The 22,274-nt window shown below is 32.3% G+C and overlaps 1 protein-coding gene and 1 non-coding gene across 6 annotated transcripts in view; both read left to right on the forward strand.

The window, feature by feature from the left end:
* The window catches only part of EPHA6 (EPH receptor A6), an 854,316-nt gene that overhangs the window by 111,336 nt on the left and 720,706 nt on the right, over nt 1-22,274 (forward strand). For 2 of the 5 annotated variants that reach the window (XM_023238878.2, XM_023238879.2), the window contains exon 3: nt 15,099-15,218. The exons of the other annotated variants lie outside the window; for them this stretch is intronic. In XM_023238878.2, the coding sequence (XP_023094646.1) occupies nt 15,171-15,218 (48 nt within the window). In that variant the 5' untranslated portion in view covers nt 15,099-15,170. The remainder of the gene's footprint in view (nt 1-15,098; nt 15,219-22,274) is intronic. 5 annotated transcript variants of the gene reach the window in all.
* LOC111556477 lies at nt 16,222-16,412 on the forward strand. Its single transcript, XR_002735948.1, has one exon. It is a non-coding gene; the product is annotated as a U2 spliceosomal RNA (small nuclear RNA).

The following is a 22,274-nucleotide window of genomic DNA, read 5'->3' on the forward strand; positions in this document are numbered from 1 at the left end:
AAACCCTTACCTTTAAGATTTCAAAAGTTGTGCTGTGATAAACTAAGTTGCATAATAATGGATAGTCAGTATATAAAGGCATTGCCTGATGGCTAAAATATCTTTGCCCATTCAGTGATGGAAAGCAAAATACAAGACAGCAAAGAGATCTGAGTAGGAAATACATTAAAAATTATGTACGGTATGGGTTTATAAAACATTGGGACCTTACTTCATAAGGCTTTTTGAAATTGTGTTTTAATAGTATTTTAAATAATTCATGGTTGGCTTTCATGTTTTTTAGTAAAAATTAATAGACATTTCACATTGTAAACATGGATTGAAGTGTGTATAAAAACATAAAGGAAGATATTACCCTAATTTAAAAAAATAGATGTTAGATGCTTGGTGTCTATTTATAGACTCTAGAAATAGGACAGTCAAAACATGATTTAGGCTTTTAAAAGAATTTTGAAACAGTGTTTTGTACAAGTTCCGATTAAGAAGGTTAATGTTTGGGGCACCTGGGTGGCTCAGTTGGTTGAACCTCTGACTTTGGCTCACGTCATGATCTCACGGTGTGTGAGTTCGAGCCCCGCATTGGGCTCTGTGCTGACAGCTCAGAGCCTGGAGCCTTCTTTGGATTCTGTGTCTCCCTCTCTCTCTGACCCTCCCCTGTTCATGTTCTGCTCTCTCAGTCTCAAAAATAAATAAACATTAAAAAAATTTTAAAAAAGGTTAATGTTTGAGTTTATAAAGCAGATGACCAGAATCCTACTATGAGTTGCCAGTTCTACCCTACTAGGAAGCAATGTTTATGACTGTAAAACTTCTAAATTATTTATTATTTCTATGACTAAGATTATGGCATTTTATGCAGTCTGTAATGGGGAAGGTAGAAAGCTAGTTAACTACTTTGAAACCTTAAAAATTGAATATTTTATAGAGTTAACCATAAGTTGTCTTGATTTTATGAAATGGTGCATTCAGAATTATTTAGCATTTTTAAAAACAGTTTAATTCAATGTATTATGCAGTCTTTATTTGAATTACATAGCAATTTAGTAATATTTCTTGTTTTTTTTTAATGTTTAATTCTCGCTTATATTTGAGGGATGACCAAAAAAAATTGAGTGATCTGAAAGCATAGTATATTACTTTTGATTTATTATTTTATTTCACATTCTTATATACTTAGGTGTCTGACTAACAAATAAATTTCTAGTGGGGAAAGGAGTTTCTTTAGTTATAATACTACATAATGAATTTAATATGTTTTTGAATTAATTTTTTAAATAAATCAAATACATAAACAAGGAAATATTACTTTAATAAAATATGTCACAGTTTCTTAATATAAGCTGGGAAATTTTAAAGTTAACATAAAATGAAATCTAGGTTATTCCTTTTCATTCTACTACTTTATTCATAAATAAAATATGGGCAACAATTGAATATGGCCATTTTTTATAACTATGTATTTGAAAAAATGTCTATTCTTTACAGGGTTTAAGGATATGTTATATATATTTTGCATTAATATCAAGAGTAAATAATTAGATAATCCATTACTACTACTCTGCAGACCAGAGGAAATACGAAGTATCATGAATATCAAAGTTAGAGAATCTTTTTGGGAATGACAGAAGCTCATAAATTCAGGTTTCAGATTAAGGATTAAATTTACATGTCTATATATAAAATACATTAAAAAAAGTTTTAGGAAGAATTCAATTAAAGTTTGTGGCAGGATAATAGATTCCATAGAAATTCATAAAAGTACATTAATATTATCTACAAAGGAATGTTATGTTGTCTCTTGCTTAAAAATGACTCATTTAGGCACTTCATTTAATTTGGCTTTAGGGAATTTTTTATGTTTATGTCTATTTCAGTAAGAGAAACTATCTTTTTTCAGGCTACTGAGGCAGGGATTTTAATTGACTTTAATAACTTTTAGGTATTGGATACTATTTAAAGTCTCACAGATGTAAAAGCCTATGCCTTTGGCCAAAGTAGAAATGTGTGTCCATCTCTAATAATACTTTTCTTAATATTTCTTTACTTGACAAATCACTTTGCTGCAAGCTCTTTGTGTTAATAATAAGTACACTGTGGATTTTTTTTTCTTTTTTTCCGTTCTGTGTTGTGTGTTATACTACTTTATAGAAGAAGAAAAGGAGTGCATACAAATCATAGTATGTCTTTGAGTGCAAATCTGTAATTTGTAAAGCTCTCCTTTGGTAATTACCCACTTATTTGATATAAATACTCATTAAAAGAATAAATTTTTAACCAGTTGCATATGTAAAAGCTAAAAACATAAAGCTTCCTGGAAACAAAAACAATAGGAGAATACATGACCTAAAAGTAGGCAAAGATTTCTTAAAGATTACTCAAAATCCTTACATTACAAATTAAGTTAAGGAGACAAGGGAAAGGCAACAGAAGTTGATTTTATCTTTTGCTTCTCATCATTACAAATGGTTGGTGGAAGAAAATAGTAAAAATAAAATTGCCAAAGTAGTTTTGTGTTATGTAAGTTTTCTTATCAGTGACATATTTGCCTGTAACAAAAGATGTTTAAACTTTAAATTAATGCCAAATTAATTGGTGGAAAAAGTGATGGAAAAGCCCACAGGATTTAAGGGTGTAATTTTCATCTACCTATCATAAATTAGAAAGATCCCCTTTCATTACAGTATAAAGTACAGGACATATTAAACAAAATGAAAACATGCCTTCATTTATTCATTTATTCAATTCACAGTATATTTAGTGAACGTTTATGTAGTGCCAAAGACTTGCTCTTCACGAGTTTTTAAGAGCTAGTGTCAAATTTCTCTTGGCCAATTAAGTTGTATTTACAGTGACAAACAAACCAGCTAACATTTCCACTTAGATAAGCTGTCTTTGTATTGATATATAGACGTTTCTTTTGCAATTTAATTATTTCAGAAGCCTTTGAAGAAGACTTCTTATAGGATTTTCTTTATAATTGTGTGGGTATATGTATGTCAATACTATATTATATTTTTTAGGATGTACACATATATATGTGTATATTTGTGTCTTTCTGGGAAGACATCCCTTTATTTTATTTTATTTTTTATTGAGAGAGGGAGTGCAAGCAGGGGAGGGCAGAGGAAAAGGGAGAGAAAATATTAAGCAGGTTCCACCAGTGCGGAGCCTGATGTGGGGCTCAATCTCACAATCGAGATCATGAGCTGAAATCACGAGTTGGATGCTTAACCAACTGAGCCACTCAGGTGCCACAAGACCTTATAAAAATAACTGCGCCTGGGTGGCTCAGTTGGTTGAGTGTCCAACTTCAGCTCAGGTCATGATCTCACAATTTGTGAGTTTGAGCCCTGCGTCGGGCTCTGTGCTGACAGCTCAGAGCTGGAGCCTGCTTCGGATTCTGTCTCCCTCTCTCTCTGACCCTCCCCCTGCTTGCACTCTGTCTCTCTCTCTCCCTCAAAATAAATAAACATATATTTTTTTTAAATAGACCCATAAAATGACTTCAACTTAAATAAAATTTCTTGTTCTCTATAGTGGAAACCTAAATAATTAAAACTTATATATGTTGTAGAATAAAAATAATTTGTTTCAGTTTTGAGTAGAATTTGAAATACTAATTTATGTAAGCTTCAAGAAAAAGAAAATTTTATATGATGCAAGATTTTATGGATTATAAAAGAGCATTAACTTTAGCCATCTTTTGTCTGGAATTCTTTAAGGCTATTATCTATATAAGAAAAAAAGTTAATTCTAATACATATATCCAGATTATGTTTTACTTTAATACTGAGAATTATAACTTTATCTATAAAAATAGGAAAATATGCATTGTAAAAACTCACTGGTAATAATGCTAGAGGTGATTGCAAGTTTCTTCATGATTAGCATACAATGAGAACATTACTTTGTAAAAGTTATTAAAATCGTCTGATAATTGAAGATTGGTAAGCACTTATTTTTCTTTTCCAGATCAAACATATATAGAGGAAAATATTAGTTAACTATATAAATCATCTTACATGTTTTCTTCTTATATTATTATGATTTTTTCCAAGTACATATATGTTTGGTTAAATTTTTTAAACTTCAAAAATATCCAGAAAAATCAAATGTATCATTTCTAAAATCATATATTTTTTATGACTGTTTTTCTCCTAATGTAAAATATTTAGGATTATAAATATTTTTGGCTAATATTGGCAATGGTGAATCTCTCAATGCTTTCATCAGTCAATTAGAATAGCTAACAAATACTAAATAAATTAATTTCCAGAGATGATTTTGAAATTTATTGAAAAGTCATGACTGCTAATGTACTGTGTATATTTGTGATAACATTGAAATCAGGTTAATGGAGCTTCTGTTGGTCAAGATTATGAAAATCTAAGCATGAAAAAGAATAATGACTGAAGTTGATTGAAACATGTTAAGTATATTAAAATCCATCGGTCTACTTTGATGTGAAAGAGAGAAAACAGAAAAAAAGCTATTATTTGATAAATATTATACCAAATCCTGGGGTGCCTGAGTGGGTCAGTTAGTTGAGTGCCCGGCTTCAGCTCAGGTCATGGTCTCACGGTTTGTGAGTTCGAGCCCTGTGTCGGGCTCTGTGCTGACAGCTAGAAGCCTGAAGCCTGCTTCAGATTCTGTCTCCTTCTCTCTGCCCCTCCCCACTTGTGCTCTGTCTCTCTGTCTCTCAAAAGATAAATAAATGTAAAAAATTAAAAAAAATATATTATACCAAATCCTTACTCTGAAAATTTGTAATTAAAGAAAGGAATTAAACATTTATGCTTATTTTTGTAACAACTCTATATCTGGGTAATCAAATAGTCTCAGTTCATGAGGTACAGCTTTTCATTACAGAAAAATGCCTTCTACTAAATAAAGAAGGAATGGTAGTATTAGAAAAATCACCATTTAACAAAACTTAGTGGAATAATTAATTCAGCACATACTGTCAAAGGATATTAAACTCATAGGTAAAATATTTGAGGTAGCAAATTGATTGGATTTAAAAAGTAGAATCATAATCAAATGCAAGATGTACACCTCTATTGAAAATGTCAGTAAATTTGAAAATAGACTGTGTATGTAGATAACATTAAAGAATTGGTGTAAATTTTATTGAATATGATAATAGTATGATGGTTATGAAGGAAAATATTTTTAGGAGAGTCTAGCTAAAGTATTTACAATGTTATGTATAAATTTAAAAAAATGATAAAAAATGATATTTGGAAATAAATCTAAGTGATGTGCCTCCTCCAACTTTTTATCCTCCTGAATATATTTTGGGAAATTTTTTTTTAATTTTTTAAAAACCATTACAGAGTGTAGGTTAATTATCTACCCATCTTTTTCATTTTATTACTTCATCAAAAGCCTATAAAAAGAAAACCTTTAGCCTAGTATTTAACATATTTCACATTACTTAAACCGCATGAATTAGAAATTCATAATGAATTTGATATAATGAAGAAAATGATGAATGTCTAAAAGGATTAATCTGCTGAATTTAAAAGGAAATTAAATTGCCTTAGTATATCTCCCTCTACTAATGATATATTTAATTATTGGATCTCCTAGTTTCAAAAGTTGCCGACCTTCCTTTGTTATTTATGTATTACTAAATTTCTTTAAAGATATTTACAAAAATGTTAGTTTAAATATTTGCATACTTTCAAAATTCACACTTTGCCATAGACAGATCTCTAGATAGTAAATAGTATAGTTTCTTAGGATTCCACTAGCTCTACTTTGGTTTTTAAATTTCCCCAGTTAAAATTAGTATGTTGTAACGTAATTCACTTGTAATTCTACAGTTTCATTAGCACCTTGCATTAAGAGGGAAAACAAGAAAAATTAGGGATCAAGAAGACAGACATTTTGGGAGCACAAGTATGTTTAGGACATGGTAGTTTTTTTGGAAGAGAAGAATTTAGTATGAAATTATAGGGATACAGATTTTATGACTATTTTGTAATTTTTTTAAAGTTTATTTATTTTGAGAAAAAGAGTTTGAGTGGGGGAGGGGCACAGAAAGAAGGAGAGAGAGACAGAGAGAGACAGAGAAACAGAGAGAGACAGAGAATTCTAAGCAGGCTCCATGCTGTCACCACAGACCCCAACATGGGGCTTGATTTCATGAACTGTGAGATCATGTTCTGAACTGAAACCAAGAGTCAGACACTTAACTGACTGAGACACCCAGTTACCCCCAGAGTTTGACTATAAATTGAAATTGGAGGAAAGTTAAATATGTAAAACAACTAATTGTGGATTGATGAATCAGACAAGGGAGAATGTATAGATACTTGTTTCTATTTGGGGGTATTATAAACAATACTGTGATGATCATCTTGTCATACAACAGGAAATGACCAGATACCAGTTGTTATTATTTATAGGAAATGGCTTTATTACTGTAGTGTTTTGTGGCAAATTTTATATAACAATTATGAAGTAGCCTCTGAAGTAGTAATTTAATATAGAGAACCAACAAGTTTAAGATTTCTTACATCAAAAATCATGTTAGTTGGTGTGGGTGGCTCACTCCATTAAGCGTCCAACTCTTTATTTCAGCTCATGTCATGCTCTCAAGGTTTGTGGGATCAAGTCCCACGTTGGGCTTTGTGCTGGCAGTGTAGAGCCTGCTTGGGATGCTCTCTTTCCCTCTCCCTGCCCCTCCTTCCCCCAAAATAAATAAACATCTAAAAAATGATACTACATGCTAATATTTTTACAAATACCTAAATATTAAGGTGTTTTCCTTTCCCATACATCCCACTTCAACACACACACACACACACACACACACACACACACACACACACACAAACACACACATAAAACAAATTGTATCTTGTAGTTTGGTTTCCTTGAAGCAGCAGAATTTATGCAAGTGATTTTTTTCAAGGAAACAACTTTTGCAAAATAAGGGTTTAGAGCCAATACTTGAACTCCATAAGGATCAACAATAATTTAAAATACTTTCCTCAGTAAGCCTTAAAAATACATTTTTAGGTACGTCCAAATGATCTGCAAATTGTAAGGCTTTTGATACCAATAAGTGCTAGAATTAAGTTGTACAAAGGCAGAGATTTTTATGTGTTTTGCTCACAACTATACCAAATGCCCAAAAATTACTTGGTGTATAATGAGCATGAAATTAATCATTATACTTCCATTAGCACCATATGAGTCTACTTTACCAAAGCTAGTAATTTTTTTTTTTGGTGTGAAATCCTGAAGTAAGATTTCTTGAAATAATGCTAATATGGATTTCCACATTTGAAAATGGTTCCCATATATACACTGTGCTCACCCTCATCATTTTATAAACTTGTCAGTGATGCAGCCAACATTTTACTTGGTCAGTATTATGGAACTTAACATATATAATATTGGGCTTTATTTTATAAACCAATTTAATAGACTAAAGATTTTGATCTATAATAATTCTTGCTAATTGGTCATTGGAATTAATCATTGGTATTTCATTTTTGTAAATCATCTGAATATGACTTTTCTTAGCTTTCAGAACTTCTCCATGGTCCTTACTCTTTTAAATGTTCTCCATGTGTGTCTTTGAACTTCAGAACTTTCATACAATTTTAATGAACATTAGCTAAATATTTCATTCTATGACAGATTCCATATCTTCGTCCAACTCTGCCATATCAAGAAAAAAATTATCTCTACCCAATTCTGAAAGAAGAGTAGCATAATGCGAACGATGATATTTTAAAAGTTTATTTATAAAACGCACAAAAGAAAAAAAAAACAGAAGCCACCTCATTAACATCACTTGGTCAATTATAATATTTAACTTTTTAAGAAGCACTTTAAGGTTGTAATTTCTAATTGAGTGCCCTAACTTTTAAATAACTTAATTCTGTAATGTTTTCTAGAAGTTTTAATTGAAGTATAACTGACATGCAGTTTTATTTTAGTTTTGGGTATACAACATCATGATATATTTTTATGCATTACCAAATCTAAGTCTAGTTACCATCCATAACCATACAAAGTTATTACAATATTATTAACTATATTCCCTATGCTGTATATTATATCCTCATGATTTATTTTATAACTGGAAGTTTGTACTTCTTCATTCTATTTACCTATTCTGCCCACTTCTCAACACATTCCCACTCTGGTACCAGTAGTTTGTTTCCTATATCTATGAGTCTGTTTCTGTTTTTTTGTTGTTGTTGTTGTTTTTGTTTTGTTTTTTAGATTCCACATATAAGTGAGCTCATATGATAGTTGTCTTTCTGTATCTGATTTTATTACTTAGCATTATGCTCTCTAGATCCATCCATGTTTTTGCAAATGGCAAGATTTCATTCCTTTTATGGCTGAGTAATATTCCATTGTACATATATATCACATCTTTGTTCATTTACCATTAATGGACACTTAGTGAAGAATGCTGCAATGAACATAGGGGTGCATGTATCTCTTCAAATTAGTACTTTAGCTTTTTTTCGGATAAATACCCAGAAGTGGAATTGCTAGATAATATGGTAGTTCTATTTTTAATTTTTGGAGGAACCTCCTTACTGTTTTCCATAGTGACTGCACTATGTGTGGTATATAAGAGTGCCCTTTTCTCCACGTTATTGCCATCAGTTGTTATTTCTTGTCTTTTTGATGATAGTCAATTTGACAGGTATGAGGTGATATCTCATTGTGGTTTTGATTTGCATTTATCAGATAATTAGTGATGTTGAGCATCTTTTCATGTGCCTATTGAACATCTGCATGTCTTCTTTGGAAAAATATCTATTTAAGTCCTTTGCCCATTTTTTTAGTCAGCTTGCTTGCTTGCTTGCTTATTTATTTATTTGTTTGTTTATTTATTTATTTATTTTTGGTATTGAGTTTTTTAAGTTCTTTATATTTGGATTTTAACTTCTAATTGGATGTAAGATTTGCAGATATCTTCTCACATTCTTTAGCTTGCGTTTTCATTTTGTTGATGGTTTCTTTTGGTGTGCAAAAGCTTTTTAGTTTGATATAATCCCATTTGTTTATGTTAGCTTTTGTTATCCTTGCCTGAGGAGACTGTTCCAAAAAAATATTGCTAGGGCTGATGTCAAAGAACTTACTGCCTACGTTTTCTTCAGAGAGTTTTATGGTTTTATTATCTTACGTTCAAGTCCTTAATCCGTTTTGTATATTTTCCACAATTTAATGTTCGTGTTAATTCAGCAACAAACTACTATTCCAACAACTTTAGTACTTTTGTAACCATTTACAAAATGATTTATGTATTAGTTTTTAGTTTGTTTTCCTAGCAAACAACTGATGTCTATAATTAAAATCTCCCAAGATCCTAATTAAAAAAGAACCAATAGTTTTTATTTATCCTGCTTGGAATTTGCTGAGCTTCCTGAACCTGTGGGTTTCTTTGTGATGGAACTTAGAAAAAATTTTGTCATAATGTTTTTGAATGTTTCTGCCCCAATCTCTCTCTCCTCTCTGAGATCCTAAAAGGTGGATGCAGGGTATCTTCATATTAGCTCTCAGGTTATTGAGGTTGTATTCCCTTTTCTGTTTTTCAGTCTTTTCCCTCTGTATGCTTTAGTGTGGATTATTTCTATTAACCCATGTTTCACTGATTCTTTTTCTATTTTGTCCAAAATATTTTTAATTTAAACTAATGGTGTTTTTTAAAATTTCTGATACTGCATTGTTCAATTCCAGAATATCTTCTTAGCTGCTGTCTTGTCTATTTGTTTCAATTGACAGATTTTTTCCTGATACTGATTCACATTTTCTTGTTTTTCCATGTTTAGTAAGTTTTATTATATACTGAACATTGTGAATGATATATTTTAAAGACTGGATATTGTGTTATGCCCAGAATTCGTGATCCCCAAAGACCACTAGGGAGCCGAGTCCCATGCAAAAGCAAAAGAGCCTTTATTCGAGCTAGCTGGAGCTCAGTCCCCTACCTGCACCGACGCAGCAGTGAGATACTGGGGAGAGAGGGCTGAGTTTCAAAAGGACAAAGGTTTTATTGGGGTCTAGGGGCAGTTGGTGAGATAATGGCTGTGGCCTCAGCCGATTGGCTGGGGAAGGGTCAGAGTCCTGTTAAGCAGGTCGCTGGGCGTGTTTTGATCAGGGAGTTTGAACGGGTGAGCAGGAGGTTACTCAAGGGGAGGAGGCGCCATCTGAGGTTTCTGCGATTTTCCCGGAAAAGGGGTCATGTCGGGGACATAGTCACTCAAGGTGGAGGACACAGAAGAAGATGGAGTCGACTGGTGTAGGCCCGCCCTTTCAATTGAAATTTTCTTCTGAAAACCTTTGAATAGTCTTCTAGCAGGCAATTTAAATTACTTGTAGATTACCTTGATTTTTTTTGGAAGCTTGGTTTTAGGCTTTGTTAGGGCTATTCAGTCTATTAATTGTTTTGCACTTAGTTGTAGAAACAATCCCTTAGTCTGCAGACAAGGACAGCTGGAGTATTTACAAAGTCTGAATTTGTTGAGACTTAACTGTGAATTCACCTCCCTTGGGGTACTCAACTGCTAAAATCTCTACTAAGCTCTTTCAAGGCTTTCAGTTTTTTCCTCTGGGCTGCTTTTAGCCTTGCTGAGAAAAAGAGCAGTTTGAGTGATGTGTATGTGCAGCTTTTGGACCCCACCTTCTTTGGCTGTCCACAGTCACACCCCCAGCCCTCATTTCCAGCTGCTCTGAAAGTCAAAAGTCCAACTTCTGATTCCTCCATAGAGATTCAGTAAAACAGCTTTCTAATTGAGCTCTTTCTATTCCCTTCCAGTCGCCCCCCTATATTAAGAGACTGTGAACCCTCACTATGGGGGTGTCTGAAATCTGACACAGCACCAGTGTCACCAGCAATTTTCTTTCAAAGATCTTATTCATCTCCTTTAGATTCTGCCTCCCATAGGTCTCTTCCAGTTTTTCCCCAGAGTTTATTCTTACTATTAGCATAAGACAATTTATCAGAAGCTAGCCTACCTATATCAAAGGCTGAAGACATGCCCTTGTAGTTTTTTTAATAGTCTTTCTAAATAACTAATATAGTAACATTTAAAACCGTGGGCTTGTGAAATTTTTTTATCCTTTAAGATTTGTGACTCTTGGGGCGCCTGGGTGGCGCAGTTGGTTAAGCGTCCGACTTCAGCCAGGTCACGATCTCGCGGTCCGTGAGTTCGAGCCCCGCGTCGGGCTCTGGGCTGATGGCTCAGAGCCTGGAGCCTGTTTCCGATTCTGTGTCTCCCTCTCTCTCTGACCCTCTCCCGTTCATGCTCTGTCTCTCTCTGTCCCAAAAATAAATAAACGTTGAAAAAAAAATAGAGGCATATCGGGGTACCTGGGTGGCTCAGTCGATTAAGCATGCAACTTCAGCTCAGGTCATGATCTCAGGGTTCATGAGTTCAAGCCCTGTGTTGGGCTCTGTGATTACAGCTCAGAGCCTGAAGCCTGGTTCAATTCTGTGTCTCCCTCTCTTTCTGCCCCACCCCTGCTTGCACTCCGTCTCTCAAAAATGAATAAGCATTAAAAATTTCAAAAAAAAAGGAAGTAAATAGCATACCCTTCTTAAGTTAAAATAGCATTTTAAAGACAAATATTTTTAATTATAAAAATAAATAATCCAACACAAACATGCAAACAACACTTAAATCTGATTCTCAGGTTTCCCAAAATTTATTTCACTGAGGAATTCTTTTTTGTTATTATAGTTCTTTCATTTCTTCCTGATGCTGTGCAAAATTATTTTGCATGTCTTCAGTAAATTCAGATTGGTCTTAGTCCCTCCGTGTAACCTTACCAGTTGTTTTCTATTCATTCTTTATTGCTCTCTAAGCTAATTAGATACTCACTGGGAACTTTAAAACCCTTTATTTAATAACTGAATAATTGTATTAATCTTTATGCTATAATGAAGTTTATAATTAAGGATGTTCATGAGCTGCTACCATTCTTCTGCTTACTCATCTTAATACTTGAGGATCTATATACTTAGAAAATTTCACTTTCTTTCCTTTAAACTGAAGTTCATAATCTCTTATAAGACATTGCCTTAAATTGCCTAAAACAATTTGATATTTAAAATTTTGCTAATATCAATTAGTACATATGTGTGGCATGTCTATTTAATCATGTGATGTAATAATCTTCCAGGAAGAAAAAAGAATTTGCCATTTATGAACCCTGTATTTCATTACTAAATCATGGAAAATGAAGTTTTTACTAGTTTCACCTCTATAATATGCCTGGCTTATCTGTCATAACTTTGAACATGTTTCTCTTAGACTGTGCTTTTGTTCAGACCAGACTTTTCCCTTGTTCAGTTTTTTTTTTCTTTTTCTTTCATAGTTTGCTCTTTTCAGTTTTGAATTCTTCTTGCTTATGCAAAGTGCCAACCTATTAGCCAGGAATTTGTGAAAATCAAACTAATTTTATTATTGTATGTTTTAACTTTGGCGCCTTCAAATTTAAAAGACATATTTAAATTGAATACTTAATGAACACTTGGGAACTCTGTGAACTCTTATTTTTGTAGATATCTTGGAAAGATTTTATTTGCTTATGTTATAGCTGATCTTAAAGACAACACAGCTTCTATTTTGTAGGTTTTTGTCACAGCAAGTTGCCTCTGAACATACCTTCAATTCTGCAGGTTTTCTCATAATCAGGTGTTCAAAATCAGGTGTTTGTTCATAATCAGGTGTTCTGATTACATATGATTTTCCTTAAGTCTTTGCAATATTGTATTGGTGAACATCTTCACCTTAGAAGTTTCTGTTGTTAAATCATCGGTTCCCCATCCAGTATTTTCTGTTCATGCTGAGTAAGTTAAATAGAGCTTCTCTATCAAAATGTGAAATATATTTCCCTGTTTTAATGAGTTCTTTTCCCACAGGGAGAAATAAATTTGCACACATTTAAGCCACAAAGATGGATGTTTATAAATCGACTATTGTGATTTTTAACTTAAATTTAAGTCACAGGACGTATTAATTTCTATCAGATTTTCCTTCCTTGAATCAAGCTTTTGTCTTCATTTTTGTTTTTAGAGTTTATTCTTAAAGGTTAATTCTAATTTTATTTTGTCATTATTATTAAAGAAATTATATTAACACATTTGAGTTTTATTATCTTAGTTGTAAATTATCATTTGTTTTTTAGAGTCAATTTTTTCAGCATACCTTATTATTTTTGAAATGTGTTTCGAAATAACCAAACACAGATTCCTAGAATAATCCAACAAAATATATCAATATCAAGCAGAAATAGACATTTCTACTGATTTTGTGTTTCATTAAGCAAACTACATATTGTGTAACTGTAATTTCACTATATGTATAACTATGTCACAGTCATATGGTAAGTGGATATAAGAATATTTGTAGAAATTAATTTATAGTATTCATATTAATTTACATTATTTTCAAGTATTAGTGAATTTTAGATAAAGTTATAAATTTAAGAGTACACAAGTGGGAAGGCAAATGACATTGAAATAAGTATTAACAAATTTAAGTACCATAAAACAATTAAATAATTCAAATGTCTTTTTTCCTAAAGGACCATCAATCCTAAATATGAAAACATCAGCTAGAAAATGTTTATTTTGAGAGAGAGAGAGAGAGAAAATCCCAAGCAGGCTCTGCACTGTCAGCACAGAGCCTGACATAGGGCTCAGTCTCATAAACCATGGGATCGTGCTCTGAGCCAAAATCGAGAGTCAGATGTGTAACTGACTATGCCATCCAGGTGCTCCCCACAAAAATCCTTTATTTTTACTTATTCATTATTATAAAGTTTATTTATGTATTTTGAGAGAGAGAGTGAGAGAAAGGGAGAGAGAGAGAGAGAGAGAGAGACCGTGTACAAGTGGGGGAGGGGCAGAGAGAGAGAGAATCCCAAGCAGGCTCTGTACTGTCAGTGCTGAGCCCAGTGTGGGGCTCAAACCCATGAACCTGGAGATCATGACCTGAGCCAAAGTCGGAGGCTTAACCAACTAAGCCACCCAGGTGCCTCCCAAAAAATCCTTTAAATATGATCATTTTAGATATTGTATTGGTTCCTAGCATTATAAAAGTATTCTCCATTACTTGTTTTTTCAGTATATTAGCACTATAAAAAATGGTGATACTGTTTACAATTTATATCCACTTTAAATCATACTACAGAAATTCAAATGTATTGGCTCTCTAGTGTCCATCCAAGCCTTGTAAAGTTTAATCCAGTAACATTGAGTATTTAGATTAATAGTTACTGTTTTAGCAACCTCTCTTCTTTAAATATTTATTACTATGTTCGTTTTCACTAAACCAGAAGATAATATCCACATTACCAACGTTTTTATGGATTTTAGAAAACAACTATAACTAAATCATCCAATAGTTTTACTACATGCCAGGTAGTTAATACTGGGGAAGAATCAAATCAAAATATATTTTTCATGTTGTGTCTAATTATGCTGATCATTTCAACAAACTAAAGATGATATATATATTTGCCAACATATAATCTTATCTTTTTTATTCAATTCATTAGAAATGTAATTAGTGATACTTTCATTTTCGGTAAACACAAATATATAAATATTTCATATATATGTGACATATGTTTGTAAAATTATTAGTACACATGGAAATGATTCTTATTTATCATCATTAAACAATGCATTTCATTTTTTTTGGACTGTATAGGGCCATATACTATTTAAATATTTTTGAAAATGTAGCTTATAAAGATAACATATCAAAAGTTTTATATTGTCCTAAAGCATCATATTTCATTTTTTATAAAGGATACCACCCTAAATACTTCAGTTTTTCTTAGAAATCATTTTTATGTGTGTGTAGTTCTAAAGATGTTTCTGATCTGACTCACACAAGCATAATTTCAAATATAGCCTGATTTGAATTAATACAATGTAATTATATTTTTCTTGAGGATATTGTTAATTTTACATGAGAGGACTCATTAGTGAAAATGAATACGTGTGTCATACCATATAACACCTTCACCATGCAAAGTTGCTAAAACAGTATGGAAAAAACCTCATAAGGAAAATTTGATATAGCTTTCCTATGCTTTTCCAGACCTATTTCCAACACTGCTAAAAGGGGGGAAAATTCGAGAAGGCACTGAAGAGACCACCTCACCAGACCCTGATGTTACTTCTCCTCTGGATGTACATGCTGCAGCTCCATAGGAGCCAGGTTGGAAAAGTTTCTAGGAAAACAACATATTCCTTAATAACATATATTTTTAAGTAGAAAGATTTTTTTTCCTATTTGGCAGTTTGTCTTTTTAGGCCCCAGAGTTGAGTACATGAAAAAGTCTATACTTTTAGTTTGAACTTAACATTTGTTTCTTCATTTTTTAAAAATGAAGTGGAAAACATCTGGCTTCTCAAAAATATTTTTGAAATGTAATGGTTTTAAAGTATGCAAAATTAGCTAATTAAAAAAAATCATGGTTCTGTTTTATCCATACTATAAAAATATCAAGCTGTTTTTAATCCATTATACTAGAGTTTAATGTTAAATTATTATAAAAATGATATCAACTTTTTCAAGCACTTCTGTATATACTACATAAATGGCAGTAGATAGTTTCTATAATGCTCTTTTTTCTAATACCTCGAGCTCAGTATATATTATCGCTCTTAATTCTAAGTGAAACTTTAAACGTAACTAAATATTCATATAATGTTGTTAATTCTCTATATCTGGGTGGACTCTGGAGATACAGGTCAGTGAGTTAGCAAAATGAACATAAAAGGGCATTTTTTCATAAGACTAATCTCAGAACCTAAATTTCAGATTTTGTATATTTTGAAATATATTGAATCTCTACTCAGGTTATTGAAATGCAATTGCAATAAAGAGAAATGATACATTTCACACATGCAAAGATAATTCCTACTTTTGTTCACTTATTTCAGAATTAAACTGTCAGTGATATAACCTACAGCTTTTCTTAGATCTTTTATTTAAAAATTAACCTCATTTATTATGCTCCCATAGTTAAATTATGTTTTTCATTCTTTATTAATATATTTTTTGATTATTGCTAGGTGATTATATCTTTAAAAAGGCTTGAATGTGGAGTGTGTGTGTGTGTGTGTGTGTGTGTGTGTGTGTGTGTGTCTGATAGTAATTCCATGAATAGAAGTTGCAAATTGTAATTGTAACTGACGTATTTTTTTAAAAACAGTCAATTGCTTCTTGGCCTTTTGGCTAAATCATGTGTAGTATTTGTTCTTATTAGTTTAGTATCTGATATGTCCTCTATTTAAAGATAATATATTAAATAGATTTTTGGAGGAGGGAGGGGGCATAGTAGCTTGCTCCATCCATTCCTGTGCATTGATCTGTTATTGCAGTACTTCCAGGAATGGTGCACCTCTACACACACACACACACACACACACACACACACACACACACATTCAAGCCTTTTAAAGGATATAATCACCTAGCAATAATCAAAAAATATATTAATAAAGAATAAAAAAACATAATTTAACTATGGGAACATAATAAATGAGGTTAATTTTTAAATAAAAGATCTAAGAAAAGCAATAGGTTATACCACTGGCAGTTTAATTCTGAAATAAGTGCACAAAAGTAGGAATTATCTTTGTATGTGTGTAAGGTAATATTACAGTGATATATGTCTACATGTCAACTTAATCCCAGTGTGTTACTTCTAAAGTTTGAGATATCTTTCTAATTGTTTATAGTTCTCTTGCCAACTTTTTCACAGAAAAATATACAGTAACCTATACTTGGTTTAAAGCTTTCCTCTCATTTGCCTTGTATTACAATTATTATTTCAGGGGATTTTGTTTTGTTACTCTTGTTCTTCTTTCCCTAGTATTCAGTTGTAAACTCCTTGATAGAAGTGATCATATGTCAATGTATCATTATGTTTCTGTCTCCTATGAAGTGAGATAAATTGAATATAAAATATTAATTACATAGCAAGTTTGTTGATAGAACTAAATGTACAAATTCAAACGTTAAAAAAATACTTGGCCTAAAAACATGCTTTATATATAAAATAGGCTATTGATTCCTAATATGTTGTGTTTATTAATTTCAGAATCATTTATGGGTTCATCTGCCTGGAAACTGTAAAGCAACTTTGGCATATGTGGCTACTGTCTTTTCTTAATGGTCTAACAGATTGCTATTTTGGACAGACTAGAATGGTGGTCCAAATCACATTTTAAAAAATTCTAACTTTTTCATGTTGCATTTAATAAACATTCAATGAAAGTGAACTGTTTAGTATCAGCCTACATAAAATAAGTAATAATAAAAATAACCCTAAAGGAAGGAAAAACATAAACCCTAAAGTAAGGAATAACGTAGGGTTATTTTATTTATTTTATTTTATTTAAATATTTTTATTTAGTTTTGAGAGAGAAAGAGAAACAGAGCACTAGTGAGGGAGGGGCAGAGAGGGAGAGGAAGACAGAATCTGTAGGAGGCTCCAGGCTCTGAGCTGTCAGCACAGAGCTGGATGCGGGGCTCAAACCCACAAACCATGAGATCATGACCTGAGCCAAAGTCGGATGCTTAACCGACTGAGCCTCTCAGGCGCCCTGGGTTCTTTATTTTTAATAATGAGAGCATCATTGACAAATTTAGCTGCTCTAACTTCTTTATAGTATGGATTAGCAAAACTGAAAAGAGGCAGCAATTGTTAAGAGAAAAATGGACCAAGGAACAAAATTTTCTAACAGATTGAGATAGAGAAAAAAATAACTAATCTTATTAATCAATAAATAATTTTAATTGAAGTGCCAAACATATTTTTTTCCAGTCAAGAAGAAAGGGTCATAAGTAGATCATATTTAGGAGTTTATAGTGACAGGTGAAGTTTAGCAATAGCTCTCTGCATAACTGCTCTCAATGAATGAAGCAAGTCTCTGGAGAGGCTGTAAGAAAGGATTATAGTCCTTTAGAAATAGTCTGGGGACTAAGAGATAATTTAGTTTAAACCTGTCATTTTGTCTCACAGTACAGACCATATTTATATCTGTATGTGAGTATACATACAGGTGTGTGTGTATATATTTATATACGTACACATACATATATATGTATGCACATAATCATATTAAAAATTGTAGATGAAAGGTGAGCTAGAAATCTTTATTTTCCTGGGGAATAAACTATAAAAATTAACTATTAACATAAAGGAGATAGCAAAGAAAGTGAGTTTAAGATTTGGGAAATTATCATTGAAATATAAGCAAGGTGAATTATGCAATTCATGATATGTATTCTTTAATATTAGTAGTATTAATCTAATGCATCATCAATTGTAATTGTATTATATATGTGTCCATATAAATATACTGCCATATGTTCGTCCCCTTCAGCTACTATACACTTCTCTAAAAAATCCTTGAACAATTATCTATATATTATCTCATTACTTCTCCATGAAAGAGCTATCTGTATTCCCCATCTTTTCTCACAAAACCATTCCAGTCTGTTTTTTGTCCAACTGTTCTGCCAAAAAAACTCAACTTAAGATCACCTATAATGCTCACATTGTCAAATTTGGCATCCTTTGTCTTACATGAGCTGTCAACAACATTAATCATATATAATAGTTACCTCTTTTTTGAAACAATTATATCAGTTGGTTTTCATAACATCACTCTATTTTGTTTCTTTTCTTATGTTTTCTATTTCTTTGGTTGATTTCTCCTCCAAGGATCAGTAACTTGACTCTTATATTGCCATTTAGTCTTCATGTGGTTTTATTGAGCCTTAAGACTTTATATTAACTAAATCCTGAATTTATATTCCAGCCTAGATTTCTCCTCTGAACTCAGACTTGTGCATCCAGAATTGTACCTGCTCAGCTTGGATGTCTGTCAGACATCTTATATAACTTATGCAAATCTGAACTCCTTATTATCACCTCTTCCTGTTCCTTCCACAGTAATCGCTGTTTCATAAAAGGGAGATCCAGCATTCGAGTAACTCTAAACAAAAACTTGGAGTTATATTTGACTTAACATTTACCTCAAACTTTACCATGGGTTCAATGGCAAATTTCTGTGGCTTTCCTTATAAATATGTACAGATGTTTTTCTTTTAAAATAAAATTTTAATTTTATTTATTTATTTTTAAGTTTTTATTTAAATTCCAGTTAGTTAACATACAATATAATATTATTTTCATGTGTACAATATAGTGATTCAAAGCTTCCATACAATACCTAGTACTCAATCACAACAAGTACACTCCTTAATCCCCATCACCTATTTAACCCATCCTCCCACCTCACCTCCCCTCTGGTAATGAGCAATTTGTTTTCCATAGTTAAGAGTCTGTTTCTTGGTTGCCTTTTAAAACCATTATTGTAACCACTCTGGTCCGTGATAGCATCACCTTTCCCTTGGATTAGTAGAAATAGCAAGCGCTAAGTAGATTTTGTGATTCCATATTTACCATCCCCCCTAAGAGTCTATTCTACTTATAGACCTGTGTTGTCCAATATGGAGCCCCAGAGCTGATGGGTTCCCTGAAATGAAATAATTTTCACTTGCCCTATGTTGTCTGAATTATACATGTGGACAAATAGAATGAGCAGCTAACTTGTATATGACCAAGGCTAATGAAGGTTGTGTAAGCCAGATATTAGAATTAGGATAGGTTCTCAGCTTATTCTAGTAAGTAACATATATTCCCAGCCTGAAAAAATTAGAATATAGATCTGTATGACTATCAGAGCACTTAACAATTCCATATTTAGTTTTCTTATCTAAAATAACAAAAATAATGTTACCTAAACTTTGTAGATTTTAAAAAAAAATTTTTTTTCAACATTTATTTATTTTTGGGACAGAGAGAGACAGAGCATGAACGGGGGAGGGGCAGAGAGAGAGGGAGACACGGAATCGGAAACAGGCTCCAGGCTCTGAGCCATCAGCCCAGAGCCTGACGCGGGGCTCGAACTCATGGACCGCGAGATCGTGACCTGGCTGAAGTCGGACGCTTAACCGACTGCGCCACCCAGGCGCCCCAAACTTTGTAGATTTTTTGAGGGTTAAGTAAAAAAAATGTAAAAATCAGTACTGCACAAAGCTGTACTTACAGATTTATATCTATAAGTGATTAAAAATATATAAATCTATAATTACTAATAAAATCAATAAATTTAAATTGAGAACTTTAAGCATATCTTAAAGGCTGCAGAAAAGTGAAGGAGAGCAAATTTGCAATTATTAAAACCATTATGATTCTGATGCCCAGGAAATAATATCAGCCTCCAAAATGTACGTGGAGAAAGAAAATATAGAGCAAACCTGTAATAAGTCAACATTTTCTCAATAAAATTCTTCATGTGATTTAAAAAAAATGAAAATCTGTACATGTTTTAGATAATTTTTCCCAACCATTTTAAAATAAGTATGAGGAAAAAAATTGGGATTTTCGTTTATACTTCGGTAAAATATAACTTGTATGTTTCTTAAAATAGACATACTCATTTAAAAATAAGGTTGTTTAAAGATCAATTGCTTTCGTATGTACTTTATATGCTTGGTATGTCCTATAAGACATCAAGGACATTTTCTGTTATGCTTGTCAACTACCACACAAAAGAAACTGAAGACATTTTTTTAATGTTTATTTATTTATTTTGAGAGAGAGAGAGTGAGAGAGAGAGAGAAGGCAGAGGAGGGGCAGAGGGAGAAGGGGAGACAGAACCCCAAGCAGGCTTCAGGCTGTCTGTCAGTGCAGAGCCCGACACAGGGCTTAATCCACAAATTAGTCAGACTCTTAACTGACTGAGCTACCCAGGCACCGTGAAACTAAAAATTTTTGTGACTACTCAGTCTGTATTCTGTTATAGTTCATATTTGACTTTGGTGTAAGTTTAGGTATTTTGGATATTTTAAAATATATTTCAAATATTAGGGATCAGTACACTCTTTAACCTATAGGAAAATGTAGCAAATCAGTAAGATTTTACTTTGATGTTACTTTGCTTCCCTGAAAGTTAGAAGAGGTTAAATATCTTAAAAATCAATTAATTTTAAGAAAAAGTCAATAAGCATTTAACATGTAATTACATTTTAATAAATATTAATTAAATGAAATAATTTCATGTTATAAATTATAACATGGAAGAAAGTATGAATACCTGGTTAGTCATCATTTCTCTATCTCCAGAAAGCCTCCTTATACCACAAATTCAAGGAATTTGTAGTATATACCAGATCCAAGATAAATGAGAATCTGGCCAAGTTACTTTTTAAACCAAATACCTGTACTGATTGTTGAGATGTCTTACTGGGTAATAATTACCAATATTGATACTCAGAGGATTAGAGCAAGGTGTAAAAGCTTCAGGGGCCCCAGCGCTGATTGGTTTTCTGAAATGAGGTTGTCTTCATACACCCTGCATTGCCTCTTTTGACTGTGTGTGCTGAATTATGAGTGAGTGGGACATTTGGAGGCCATGCTATGCTCTTGCTTCTTGCTATGTATGGAATTTTGTTGTGTGCCTTACATACTGTCATAACACCAAACAAAGATGGTGTTACATGAAACTTTGGTGTCGGATTATTATGCCTGTTGCACTTGATTATTAATTCAAAACCAAGAACACTGTTGTTTATTTATAGGTATACACTAGGTCCAATATAAATGAGAATCTGGCCAAGTTACAGATTAACAGAGAGGAGTTATAGGTGGTTTTTCACTTCTTTTAAATATAATTATAGAATTTAACTAAAGTGATTAAAGTGAAAATGATAACATGAAACAAAAGTAACTACTGGCAATAAATGATATAAAATATATAGAAGTAATGTAGTTAATGAGAAAGTGGGCTATGGATTGAAAACTCTGCTCCATTATTTATTGTGTCACTTTGGGGATATTACCTAACCACTCTATGCCTCAGTTTCTATGTAGTAAGGTTTGGTTCATAATAATTAATGACTTCACGGGATTATTTTGAGAATTAAATGATTAAATTAAACTAAATGCTAAATAGTACTATCTATTAGTATAGCACATGACATTAAACCTCTATAATTATTTGGATTATAAGAGAATGATATAGGATTAAAATAGGTAACAATTTTAATGACTAAAAAACATTAAAAAGGAAAGAAGGAAAGAGGCATGAGGAGAATTAACTGCTGAAATGTTTGACTCTATGCGCATACAATTTTAAATTGTATTTTTTTTTCTTTTCTGTCCCTACTATTTAAATATCAGTGTGTTTAGTG

Source organism: Felis catus, chromosome C2 (assembly GCF_018350175.1).
Source record: "Felis catus isolate Fca126 chromosome C2, F.catus_Fca126_mat1.0, whole genome shotgun sequence".
NCBI lineage: Eukaryota > Metazoa > Chordata > Mammalia > Carnivora > Felidae > Felis > Felis catus.